Source organism: Pseudoliparis swirei, chromosome 3, assembly GCF_029220125.1.
Source record: "Pseudoliparis swirei isolate HS2019 ecotype Mariana Trench chromosome 3, NWPU_hadal_v1, whole genome shotgun sequence".
Taxonomy (NCBI): Eukaryota; Metazoa; Chordata; class Actinopteri; order Perciformes; family Liparidae; genus Pseudoliparis; species Pseudoliparis swirei.
In genome coordinates, this window is record NC_079390.1 from 9,185,723 (window position 1) to 9,199,937 (window position 14,215).

Here is a 14,215-nt window from a genome sequence, read left to right on the forward strand (position 1 = left end):
GGGAATATGAACTCGTTCATACGAAGCGTCACAGGCACCCTTTATAATTGTAGAAGTCAAATCGAGGATGTTTTATTTAAGAATATTGACTATTCTTGTTTGTACTTATTGATGATTATTTAATGTAATTTATTCAAAGTAACATTGAATTTGGGAAAAACATGTCTGGTTTACTTTGATACGATTCTGTTTACTTGTATACATTTTACTTGTATACTTTTAAGTTTGTATTTATGGATGACTATTTAATTTCGATGAAGATTTTGCACATCCCAATACTTGTGTGTATGTATGTTTTGGCTGTTCTGTGTACTGCGTTTACAAAGGATTTTCCCTTTTTCGTTTTAATAAAAGGCAGAAACAAAAGTTTTTCTCTGGGGGTGTAGCTGGTGGAGTTTGGGTGAAAATTAATTAATGAAGCAACATGAATTTAGGTTGATTTATCTTCCTCTAACCTTCAGAGCCTTTTGTGACAGACTGGACTGAATAATGAGACCTCTTTAGGCCTTGAACAGTTGATCAAATTGAACTATCCGAGAGCTTTAGAGAGGGACATTGTTTTGGTGGAATTGCTTACAACTCGTAGGCATCTGAAACATGACAAAGGAGCCCAAACTAAGCACATCTGTTGAGGCGCTCCATCCAAAATATTGTGAACCAGTGGTTTAGGCCTCAAAAAAGTACAAAAACTGTACTTTTGTACAGTGCTTGAGTAATGTGTTTCCTTCCTTTCCACCGCTGCTGGCAGGCTGAGCCCCCCCCCCCCCTATAGTTACTCTTACATACATACTCAAAACAGGCAACGTTTTCTAATTCACTGCTTTATTTTCTTCCTCATCAGTTTTGTGCCTCTTTTTCCCTGTGATATTACAGATGACATTAAAGTAGTTTCTCTCATCTACAGAACATATTAAGTTCATTGTGCTGTTCTGCTCTGCAAGACCTTTCAGGCGACCCCCTGTGAACTGTGCTTGGAATTAAGATTTTGAAACTAAAGTCATTCATGCTGGCTAAGAGGTTTATATCCCTTCTGAACTGAATCCTAATGTAATCCCATATATGCAAAGCTCCTGTGAGCTCATCCTCTCACCTCTTTTTGCTTCCCTCTTGGTCCCTCTGCCTCCAGTCCAAACGGCTCTTACGATACAGCAGGTTCATGTCGCTGCGGGGTCGCTCCTCCTCGCAGCCAATCACAGCGCAGTGTAGCCGCTTGCTCCGCCTCTCTATGTCACGCAGGAAATGCTCGACCGCCGCATCCTGGGCAGAGCCAGAGCTCATGGTATAGAAGAAGACTCGGGGGAACGGGACGTATGTCACCGGCAGCCTCCTCCAATTCACCTAAACATGGAGAAACAAGAGCAATGTTCGAGCTCATTAATCATTCAAACAGCATGTTTTACGGCTATAGTCTACTTGCAAGCTGCCAAGGTTGACGGTGATTACTTTGAGATGTGGGGATGCTCAATGAAACCCAAATAATCAAACCCAAATTACCGGCAGAACTTTAGGCGAGTCAGAGCGTATCGTGCTCACCTGTGTCATAGCAAACAATGCTGGCCATCACTAACTGGCAGCCTTCAAAGCAGAGCCACTGTGATGCGAGATGATGGAGGTTGCAATTTTATTTACCCCATTCCTAGTGTATCACATGGAAACTATTTATACTATCATTATCCAGGAATGAATATTTGAGGAAGCATGGTAACTCCGCTGCAGAGCGTCTCTGGCTGCAGGCCCCGGGATGGCCGAGCTAACGAAGCCCGTCTGCTAGCCAGACAGTAATGGGGCTGAGGGCCCGACGGTGTTTTCACGTTGGAGAATGCGAGTGTGCAACGCAATTGGCTAAGAAAAGCGCAGCTGTCAGCTGATGCGTGTTTCTAGTGCTTTTCCATCGTAAATAGCAGAGTTTGACCGTTTTGTTTCGTGGTGGACGGCGTCATCGTCTGTGCTTCTGGCATCAATTTGCTTGAGTTTGAGTTGAACAGCATTGTTGATGCACAGAACTGAGGCGGTCACTTCCTATGAGATGCTTTAGGTTAAGCGTCATATGTATTCTGTTTCCAATATTGTTGGTTTGTCTTTTGCTCATAGCTAATTCTGTCTCACAAAGCAGGAAACGGTTAATTATCATAAAGGCAAATTATGTTCTCTATCAGAATTTTTTTAATCACATTTGTGCTTTTTCAACATGTTACAATAAAAGGTGAATCCAGTTCAATGAGCTCTTACGTGATTAAAGACAGCCAACGGCAATAAAAGGGCCGTAAAAATGACATTTACACTTTCCAAGAGCTTCAAATTCTATACGTATTCAGGACCATTTAAACCGCAATCACCACCAAATGCACAACATCTTTACCGTACGAAAAATATCTCAACCATCTCTCCCTATAACGACAACAACAAAAAAACACAGTTGGAGCATCAGGCACCGTCACCTGGTGCAGGCGGCATGTTGAGCTACGTAGCTGTGTGTGATTCTTTTGTCACGGCCCAGTGTGTCATCCAGTGTGTCAGCGTGGCTACTGCTATTCCTGTAACCCACAGCCCTCACCACAACCCTGACCGCTGCTGCTGCTGCCGCCATGCTTGCTGACTCAATGTTAATTAGGTTAGGGAGCTGCGACTGTAGGTTGGGCTTTTGTTAACTGGAGCTTTGATTTGGGTTTCGAGGATCTGGCAGCCGAGCGGGCAGCCCTGCAATTGCCGCATTACATGCCGTGGGTTGGTGTGCAATTAGCCGAGCTAACAGAACCAGGAGAACTTCATCCTACATCTGCACACAGGTGTGTCTAATCAGACTGGGCTGCAAACATCTTCATAAAAAACATCTTCACTTTAGATCCCAAATAAATTCAGAGAGGCGTCTCAGGGGCATCAGGAGTCACTTGGATTTCTCTCATTGGATCCAGGAAGCAGATAGAGCCACGATTTATTTAAGTGGACTTGCACGCAACGCTGCAGACTACTCATTCATGCACATATACTCATTCATTTTATTTATATACATATATATACATCTATATCTTTCATCCCTGTTTTTTATATTTTATATATATATTTTATTCTCGTGTGTTTAGTTTATTGGTGCTGCTACTGTGACGACAAATTTCCCCTTGGGGATTAATAAAGTATCTATCTATCTATCTACATAAGCAAACCGATCACACGTACTCAAATCCGCCATACGTGCTAAACACATGCGTACGCACAGGGAGTGAAGCGGTAATTGCAAATGCTATGCAGCCGAGTGTGAATTACCGATGACACGGAATCCAGAGAGTTATCGACAGAAAACGTGAATATTCAAAATGTCTCTGGGTGTAAGAAAGAGCAAAGAGTGAAACATTAAGGTTTGACTTTAGAGAATAGAGCCTTTTTTTCTGGAGTTTTTTTTTTTTTACTGCACCCCCCTGCCCTCCAGCCTCCACCTCAGCCAGCGGGCCTGTAGAGTTGCTGCACCTCACTGTGAGCGAGGCAGTGCCGCTGCAGGGTGGAGGGACACGTCACATCACTGGCCTTAACACACAGGGCCAATATTTCTATGAAGCATATTCAAAATACACATGTAATCACTTTGGAGGAGAATATATTTGATTGTTTTGCAGACCACAAACAAAGTGATTTGAAACCAGATATTATTACCGACCTCCTTTTTTTATACAGAAAAGGCATTCATGAGATATATTTGCCTTTGCACAGTTGCTTGAATAGAAGCAATTACAATGAAAGGGCAGATAGTAAAGAACATCGTGTTTATTATGGAAGGGATCTTCTTATGTCTGCACACCCAGTGCTAGGAGGATTGGGAATGAATCCCTTCGAGGCTGAACTGTAGCAAAAGAGCACAATGTAACTTTGTTACTCAGTATGTGACGGTAAGTAAGGGAGGAATCAGTAGGATGTTGTGTGTCCACAGATGTTTGCGACTCATATTTATCAATGCTGTGGGATCTGTACTTTAAAAAGATACGCAAGATACGGTACATATGCTAGAGTTTATTCAGTTTCCAGCCATAATCTGTACACACACACGCAGCCGCATGGCACACCTGTCACCGCACTTCAGCCAGACACAATGCTGCAATTCAGCCGGAGAAACAAACGGAGAGAGAGAGAGAGGATGAGAGCAGCAGGAGAGGAAGCAGGAGCGAAATGTTCAAGAGAAGAATGAGCAGCAAGAAAGGAGGAGAGATCGAGGCAGCGGGAGAGAGAGATACGGGAAGGGGCACGGTGAAAAATGGGGGAAGCCAATAAATACAGAGTCACTGAGGGATCAAACGGGCTGGAGAAAAATATGATTCAGCGGAAAATGTAAAGCTAGGGACAGGCTGATGGAAGGAAATATCGAGGAAGGGTTGAAGGGAATGAGCAAATAGAGGCAAGGAAGATAGAAAACGGTGAAAGGCAGCCAGACGACAAGAATGGGGAGGAGGTGAAATCAAGCCGCTCACTCGTCGCTGTGTGTGGTCTCCTAGCAACACTGTCAGCCATGCATCTCTTCTTTAGCCACTGAATGTACGACAAAAAAGGACGTCAGCTTCGTCATACGTGATGATCCCAGGGTAAAACCCCACTGCTGCTTCATTTGAACCCGATCCAACAGTAACAACACATCGTGTGTATCTTAAATGGAGATAGCATCTGTTTCCAATAGCAACCATACAACCTTGCTGCGTCCTGCCGTACGGAGCCGCACGCCTCTATTCGTTACAAAGGCTGCTCCTCAGACACCAGAAGTACCGTCCAAAATAGACAATCTAACAAATACACGAAAAGGAATAACATGACATATTTCATGGATTGCTATCTTATTGGTTCTGAAATCTTATTTTGTCACTTGAATCCCTCCTCTTACTTCAGCTGCAAGTCTGGAGATGGGAAGCCAGTTGTTAAGCATGAAGATATGTCATCGGCGATCGCAGTGGGGACGAGGGCCTGAAGGGGAATTGATAATACAAAACTGTAATACTACAACAGGAGCCTCATGACGTCACACCTGCCCCCCCCCCCCCCCCATAAAGAAACTAATCTGCGGACAAATGCTCACGTTCTTTCTCATCAAACACCAATTTCCAATGTGCTGAATGGTGTGAACACAACTATGAGGCAGATAATGAGTACATAACCAGTTAATAAAACGTTACAAGCCACTTCTTTTCCTCCATCAAACATATCTAAAGAAGCTTGTGTGACGGGACAAGAGGCGCCATTTCATCACCATTAAACTGTTGGCAAAGCAAAACCAGCTTTCAGAAGATAAATATTGACTAGTGGCGATAAATAAGGTCAGAGGAGGATTCATTTCCTTCCTTCTTACGAACATCTGGTTGGCATTTACTTTTCACATTCAAATGCACAGACGATTTGTTTCCAACTCCTTAAGGCACTTCTTGGGTGGTGACTGGGACCATCGGTTGATAACGCTCTCATTTCATTATCGAGAATGTGAAGCTAAAGCCTGTTAGCTTTGCACACAAACTGGAGGCAGGTGGAAACAGTTAGCCTGGTTCTTTCCTGCACCTCTGAAGCTCGCTGATTGTTGAAGTGGAGCTGGACAATTTCTTGGCCAAGACAAGTTTATTTACAGATTAAACAAACAAAATATGACATGTAAATAAATGTTCGTGAGTAAGCTTTAGAGGTGATGTTTTTTCTTACCTCGAGACAGAAACTGAAAACAGACTGGCTCTAAGTGCTAAGAAAAGAAAAAAGGATGCTGGCTCTGGCTTCATATTTACAGTGATATTGATCGTCTCATCTAACTATCTGCAAGAAGTGTGTATCACAAAAGAAATATCTAACCATTCCTCTTGGACAACATGACAAAGACCAGTACGTATTCCAAAAGTGAACTTTGTGCTGACAAAGTACAAGCATGCACAAATTAATGTCCAGAGGACTTTTTGTTCACAGGAGCTTCATTTGCAAAGAGATACTGTTCAACATTTTTTATTGCAGATAATTCATTTTAGTCTTACTTGATTGACAACATTTGGACAGGCTTCTGATTTGGACAGGATATGCAATCCAAACACGGGATCACTGACACTCAAACCTCCATCACACCATCTGCAGTGTCGTGGAGAAGTGCATCTATTGTCGGTGAGTATTTCCTGTCAGAAGTATAGAAAATACATTTGGCGTACATTTTCTGAATCTCCATTTCCTTTTATTAGCTATATTGCTTCCTCCAAATACTGTGTCTGATGATCATGTCGGTTTCCCTGTGCATGTGAAGTGCCGAGTCAGGCCATGCAAACTTATAAACATCTCCTCCCAAAGAGCAGGTGAACTAATTGAAAGTGATGTTAGGCACACAGGATGTTGCACTCCTCTGACAGCCTTATTTGCACATGCATGCATTGAGACGTGTCAAACCTTTTACACATGTTGCGCTCTGCCAGTTCAACCTGCTGGCCACTAAACCCTTTCAAGCAACATCTATTACTTTTTTAGCTTTTACACACACTCGTAAGGGAGGTAAGATTGATGTTGTCCTGACAACAATACAGTCACCTGAGATTAAACCTGCTCCAGATATTTGTAATTGTTACTACAGAAGCCTTGTGTCTTGTTTCCTCACTTTCACCTGCTCTGGGCTGCTCCTCCAATCTCCTTAAAAGTGTGCTGGATATCCCCATCTGCTCAGCAGGCACAAAGGCATTGTGTGAATTAAAAATACAGAAAAGAATTTTAAAAAACCTGGGAGCAGATATTTTATGGGGCACTCTGAGCCTAATTAATAAGTGTTTCTGAAGTGTGTCTGTGGCATAAGAAAATTAGATTATTCAAATAAATCCCTCATTATGCATCACTGAACCAGAAGTCATTTTTTTCATCCTTGGTTTATGTGGGGATCCTTACTGCGGAGGAAGAGGAGGAGGAGGAGAAGGAGTAGGAGGAAGATGTAGTAGAAGGTTTTTTTTTCATGAACGGCAACCAGAAATACACGACACAATTTCTTTCCCAACCTGGAGCCACGGACCACTTGCAGAGATGCTCAGCGTTAGTCTCAACTTTGCACCTTTCCTGCCAACAAATGAATCTATTATTGTCGACGTGTGCACAAGTAAACATCTGTAACAAGGTGTGAATCGCGAATAGTTAACAATGTGAAAAGCTGCAATCCGCTTCCAATTAAATACAAAAAGGTCATCATTAGCTCTCTGGTCAAAAACAGACGGTTAGTGAATGACCTCTGATCCCCATTTCCCACCTCAGCTTGCCATTGCCTTCATAGTCTTCTGCTAGAATCTGAGGTAACCAAGGTGACCCACTGCACTTAGCATACATGAACACGGCTTACATATTCCAAAGCCCTTCTACACCACTGGACTGTTTTCATTGAATCCATGTCGCTTTCTTTCCCTCTTTTGCACACACACACACAGGGTTCTAGACCTTGTGGAAATACTGCAACATTTCACAGAAGAAATAAGCGCCATTGTAAGAGAAACATATAAAAATGAATGAAGATTGATGAATTCAGAAGAAAGCGAGGTTCAGGATGTGTGCAGCATGAGCACGGTCACAATACGCGGCGTCACCATAGAGTTCAACATCACTGTGCTCAAATGTTTCTGCAGGGTTCCTTCAAGATAATCTGCTTTTTAGAGACATTATCCAGCACTGTAGAAGGAAACTCTCTTGTCCATCACAATACGAGAGAGAGAGAGAAAAAGAGAAAGTCTTTATTTGGTTTGCTCTGTATTCGGCTGCTGTAACCCAGACTGTGAGGTATAGCGCTGCAGGGAAAAGAGTAAGAACTGAGAGAAAAAACCCTCCATGCTCGTGCACGAGGGGAAGAGCTTCACTCTGCAGCTGCACACGCTTCACTGAGCCAGCATCCCTCTCTCACCCAGATCTGACTTATTTTAGACGTGGATTACCCAGCAGTATTGCCTGCTTGCATGTTTTTTTTGTGTGCATATATTGATATATATTTATTAAAATATCCTGACTGTCAGATGTAAGAGATGGTGCATGTTTAGCACTACATATTTGGTCAGTACAATATGTTATTATCTCTTAAGGAAGTAAGAAGTGTCTTCACAACAACATGGATGATCTCTCCAAGCCCAAAACAAACCTGCTTGAACTGAAGCTGTTTTATGATCCCGAGCAGCCAGACTTCACGATGCCGACTGCTGATTCACATTCAAACTGTTTTGAAAAGAAAGAAGCTAAAAAAAAAAAAACACACACCACAGCCCTCAGTGCTGCAGGCTGTACCTGCCCCAACAAGACAAACCTCATAAACTATTCAGCAACAATTAAGCAAAGCCCACTTGCCCAAAGCAAAACAGAGATCAGCTGAACATCACCGTAAACGAGACATACGATTTGCCTCCCAGCAGCTCGTAGTGGGCTGAACTCCCATCTCAAAACATCCAGCATATTGTAAATTGCCTTATTTTAGTCTTGTTTGTGCAGCTGCAGCAATATTTAAGAAGCTGAGGAATACAAAATTGACAAGGAGTCGTGTTAAATGTTACAAAAAAATGGAATCAAATAACACCAAACCTGTCCTAGTAAATCATGTAGATTATAATAAATCTGCTGAACTGATTTTCTTCAGAGCAAAAGCTGGAGCAGCAGCAGTAAGAGGAGCGTTGGTGTGATTAGCAAAGCCTGGTATAGGCCACAAGTGGTCTTCCAACATTTGAATCATCCCACTCCTTGTGCTCACAATCCCCCGATAAGAGTCATAGCGTAGGTTGTGCAGAAACACACACTTACACACACACACACGCCCACAGACAGTTCTCCCACTCATTCATCTCATTACATCCAAAGCATGTCTCTTGTGGCCCAGTTGTTTGCACCCCACAGTGTTCACTAGTAACATGACAGGAACTCTGAAGAGTAGATTTTGAAGCACTTGTTTGAGAAAATAAAGAGTTGGAGTGACGACTCGCTGGTGAAGCATACACATCTTCTCCTCTTTTTTTTTTTAACGTGTGAATAGAAATCCATCAGTCCCTTTTTCAAAAGTTGTTGAAAATCATTAAGTCAGACATGTCTGAGAGCATTTTGAGGGTCTGCACTCAAAAGCTGAGACGCAAGGAAGTGGTCAAATGTACAAACTTGATGGCCTTACAGGTGTGATGGGCAGGTTTGGAGCTCAGGGTCTCACTCGAGCTATTCTCATTCCGGCTGTTCGCTGCACTGACAGAGATCGAATGAAAAGGCACTAACTGGGACAAATGGCAGGTGATGGTAGATGTCCGATTCAGGTGGTGTGTTCCTATATGTTCAACTCCTCAAAACAGCAGATGGAAAAATATCACTGACTTTAAACAGATGATTGAGTGGCGGTTGGAGAGACTCTCTCTGGCCCAAGTGGCTTCCATCCAGAAATGAGAGCGTACCACTTGTACAGTCTGACCCAACGACTGAAACCACGGGATTGGTTTTGCTGAACCGATGTTCTAGGCACACTGCTCCGAACAGAAATGGTCATTTGTCTGTAATTGTGAATACAAATTGGCCATTTTTAAACAAATGTACACTTAATTTACCCAATAAATAAACCTAATACAGAGCTTCTTTTATTTTATGCAATGCAAATACTTTCAAAACAGAAATCGAGTAGATTGGCCATATATATAAGTATGCTACCCAGATGAAAGACTGATAAATCTCCAACAGATATGTTAGAGTTCCTTTTGCTGCCACTGAGCCTTCTCTTCTTTTCAGGGATTCTTTTCAGTAAAAATGAAGATTGCTCTGACATTTACAACACATACCCTGCCTTCACATTTGCATTTCTGAAGTCACTGTGTACACTCACCTATTTCACACACGGGTGTCGAGGCCCGAGTTTCTCAGGTGACCTTTACGAACGTCTCAGACAATGAATTACCGCTGTGAGATACTTCGACCATTATCCTCCACGTCATTTTCACACCCATGTATGCAACAACAATGTGTGTGTAACATACATCTTTGTTGTTTGCAACAGAAAGGTGGCGTGTAACTGCCACCAAATGATTGAGTGAGCATTAGTCAAGGTCTTTTCAAGGTCTTTTGCATAAATGCAACACATGATAAAAAGGACATTCACACAGGGAACCACTTTGGACCCGCTATGAATGCTGAAAATAGAGCCACGGCGTGCTCAGCTAGTAATTCCATATCTTGCCAATTACTGTTTCACATAATGATGCTGAAATTACTTTGCTCAGGGCTTCTCGATAATAATAAAAATGCAAGTGGCACACAAACATATATTAACATATTGACTTTCTGTCCCAAATACTTGTGTGTATCCATGTGGAAGATACTGGGAAGAAACAGATAAATAGGTGGTGATTAGCATGGCTTGAGACGGGGACCCCTGTGCCAACAACAGAGCAGTCACTGTTGGCTCCGAACTTTATTATTTTACATGCTACCATGCAAATGGCTTTGAAAGGTTTAATGAGAGGAAAACGGAGGGGAAATGAACAAAGATGAGTTGCCTCAAGGAAATCATTACTACAGGAGTTACTCTCGACTACACATGGCAATGAAGACTGGATGCTGTACGCTGCCTACAATCCAGAGAGAAAGCATTTGGAAGGGAACAACCACATACATGGCAGACACCCTCCGGTCAGACAACGGACAGACGCATGTAGGAATTTTAAAGTGTGGAGCGCCGAGCGAGCCAACAACATCCATCCCAATTAAAGAACCAAGAAGTCAGTGGGCCTTTGTAGTGGGTGCAGGGGATGTCAATTTAAAATATTGCTATGATTATTTTTCTTCGGCCCCTGTATTGAGTGCATCACGTAAAAAATAGAAAGCTCTCAGGCAAAGAAATGACAACAGAATGTTCCCAAGGAGGGCAGGCAATCTGTATTCCTTGATGATAGAAGAGGAGTTGAGAGGGGGAGATGTGAAGTGTAGGATGTGAAGTGTAGGATCCAGTTTAACATGCGATATGATTCTGTGACTGAATAGGAGATATCTGCTGTTTTGAATGTCAGTCTTTTACAACCTGGCCCTCGTCTCACAGCTCCACTTTGACACTTGTTCCACCTTTGAATGCAATATTGTCAGCTCAGTGATAAAAAACATACCTCAGCTTTTTCTAACACCATTTCTAATGAAAAATGGTATGCAGTATGTGTTGTAAAGGATATTTAATATCCTTTACAACACAACCCGAAGAAGAAGTATAGCACTTTATCAGTAGATCAACTGTTGCCTTCTGATTTAAAATAAACAACACGTCATGGCACTCAATAAACGTCTCCATCATATAGAAGTCTAAGATAGAAGCCCACTTCTACACACACAAAAGGAATAATACAAACGTCACGCCGTCTGATCTGAACACTTTCCCATCATCTCTGAGCAGACACAGATGTAAACAGACATGTGGAGTTACAACATTTCAAACACAAACCAGTCATGTTGTCAAAAAGAGGGTGCACTGGCTGCAGGGCTGCAGCTAATGACTTCAGACTTTCATTATTTTGTATTGATTGTGTGGTTGGTCTCTTCAATTTTGAAAGAGAGGAAAATATGCCAGTCACAACTACACTGAGTAACCAGAGTTACATCTTCAAATGTCTTCTAAAATAGTTGCAGATCATTTCTGTCAATAAACAATTCAATTACTTGACTAATCCTTTCTGCTCTACTGGGCTAGTCAATAACATTCACAGGAGTGTTATTTACTCAACATGAAAGTACACAGGGCAAGTGAAGCAGAGTGAGGAGACAGAACACGGTGGCAGGATTCAATCTAAAACCTCGTTATTAAGTCATCTAGTAAACAAAATGAATTACTTCTCAGACCGAATAACCCGGAATGTCTCTATTGACGGTCGCGGAAAACTGCATACGTACAAATCCTTCATTTTACAACGAATAGCAGTCACTCACAATGCTCACGTGCTGCCGTGGTAACGGTCTTCCTCCCTCGTTTCTGATGCTATCCCCCTCTGACGGCGCTGAGAGAATTTAAGATGGTGAAACCACAGATGGAAGAAGCACCTGCTCGGCCTTTACTGTGGTATTGATTTTGAAATACCTGCACGACTGCCCAGTAGTAGCCATTTATATTGCTTTTACCCACCTATTGAGCTGCGCCGGCTCAAACGCTAGGAAAACAATCCGTTTGGGTGCTCCAAGAATCCACAGCAACAACAACAACAAAATCCATGACTGCTCATCCAGACAGAGGTATCCACTCGACTAGAGAAATGAGCTTAAAATGTCAGCATCTGCCACGTCTGTCGCATGTCCATCAGTCCCTCTCCTCCTTTGCCCTGTGTGGGTCCAGTATTTGTGTGTGTTCAACTCCAAACTGAATTACTCATCCTTTTTGGAACCAGACATGATGTTCACTGCCGATCAGAGCGACTGAATCATCCACTTTATCGAGGAAAGTTATAATGTAGTCAGGATTCTTTCTACTTTATTGCAAACACAGCTTTGCAGTTTGTATTTGTTCTAGAAATACTTCACTCTGCCTCAATTTATTAACTCTTAACTAAAGTTTGTGTTGTTGTTTTTTTACACATTTTAAAAGTTCTCCATTCAGATTTAGCCAGGTCAATCCTTTAGAATTAAAGGATTTCAAAGAAAGATATTCATTTGTTTCCACACTGAGCTGCAAGATAACAGTTGCTGTTTCTTGATGTGTTCTGGACTGAATCGGGATCACCAAGCGAGCGACGACAGTCAGCAAGCAGCGGTTCTCTCTCTGCATTCAAGACACACAGCACAGTATGTGTGGCTCACAGCCTGCACTCACTGACCCCGAATACACAGCTGCTATGAAGCACCCCGCTCTCCTCTGTTCGTACCAAGACGTGCATAAACCAAACAGCACCACAAACAGTAACATATCCCATCCTGTTTACCTTCATCTGTTGGCATATCAGCAAGACGTAAAGCCATTCAGCTCCAAGGTCAAGCAAGACAGAATTTGTATGTCAGTTCAAGTTCCGGCAGGTGAGCAGGTAACCAACATGCTGGAGTATCCTCCCGAATGAAAAACCATCACACAATTTAAAATGTATGTCAGTAATATTCAGTCAGACTTGGAGTTTGGGGATATTTGCACCCAATCCTTTTACAGTTTTAAAATAAAATGTCAATTCAAAATATAACATTTCCAGCCACGGCCAACCACCTTCTCTGGTTCTTCCGAGTAACATTGGAAGAGAGATTAAAGCTTGTAAGGATAGAGAAATAACTATGATAGTAGCCTAACAACTACTCTTTAAAAGGTATTTTTCCAAGGGGGTGGAGAAGGAAAAAAAATGCTGTTTTTTGAGTGGCAGTCACGCCCGGAAAAAAGGGGGAAAAAAACTGTGTTGACTTAATTCCACGTTTTATTCACGACCCCTCGACCCTTTTGGATCCAGAGCCTCTCAGGTTGGACACTGCGGCAGTTTATCGGGTACCAGTTGATGTTTTTCCCCCTCCTTTAAAACCACATGTGATGATCTCGGCTCCCCTCACCCAGACGCCTCAAAGACGCGCCTACACATCCTCACCTGGCTGCGCATCAACAAACACACACATCACCACCAGTGTATTCACAATCACACCAACTACCGCCCATTCACACGCCACACCGCTATGCCTATGTTATCCGTAAACAAGCAGATGTTTTCCACCGTGGCCCTGCAGGACGAGGGGCTCTGTTGTGGTGTTGGATGAAATATACCTCCGTGCATGCTCCAGCATCACCAGTCAGCTGATGGCTTGTTTTTCGGTGAAATATTTATCAGGTCTTGTCACGACCGAACTTAAACGCGGGGCTTGTTGGGTTGCGCTGCACGGCGGGCTTGTCGTGTGGTTCCATCTCTTTTTACATTTGGGGCTCAAACATAGGCCTACTATCCACCAACGTGGGCTGTAAGTCCTTCAAGGTTGAATAATGTGGCTTGTGAGCACGCAGCGGCTCGCTGTCAACCTTGTATTTAAAAAGAAAACCAACCGTAAAAATGCCATCAGGCCCCGTGCGTCCCTTCCGCAATACAGCATCGTATTCCCTCCTGCTAATTATAGGCAGACAGTGCACTTAGACTATGACAGCTGCTGATGTCGGCTGAATGATGAAAGCGACTGATTTCGGTGATTTATGGAGCTAAAGCCCCATATGAACGAAGGTGTGATACCTACCTTGGTACCCGGGTAGCTTATGGCTGGCGCAGACTGTGCCGATATCCAGTGGCCCGGGCTCGTAAAAATCAGACAACAACAA

The 14,215-nt window shown here is 42.9% G+C and overlaps 1 protein-coding gene across 2 annotated transcripts in view; it reads right to left on the minus strand.

The window, feature by feature from the left end:
- LOC130192044 (neuronal tyrosine-phosphorylated phosphoinositide-3-kinase adapter 1) overlaps positions 1-14,215 on the minus strand; it is a 28,281-nt gene extending 14,066 nt beyond the window's left edge. For both annotated transcript variants that reach the window (XM_056411886.1, XM_056411885.1), the window contains exons 1-2: positions 14,134-14,215; positions 1,091-1,338 (exon numbers count right to left, since the gene is read on the minus strand). In XM_056411886.1, the coding sequence (XP_056267861.1) occupies positions 1,091-1,278 (188 nt within the window). In that variant the 5' untranslated portion in view covers positions 1,279-1,338; positions 14,134-14,215. The remainder of the gene's footprint in view (positions 1-1,090; positions 1,339-14,133) is intronic.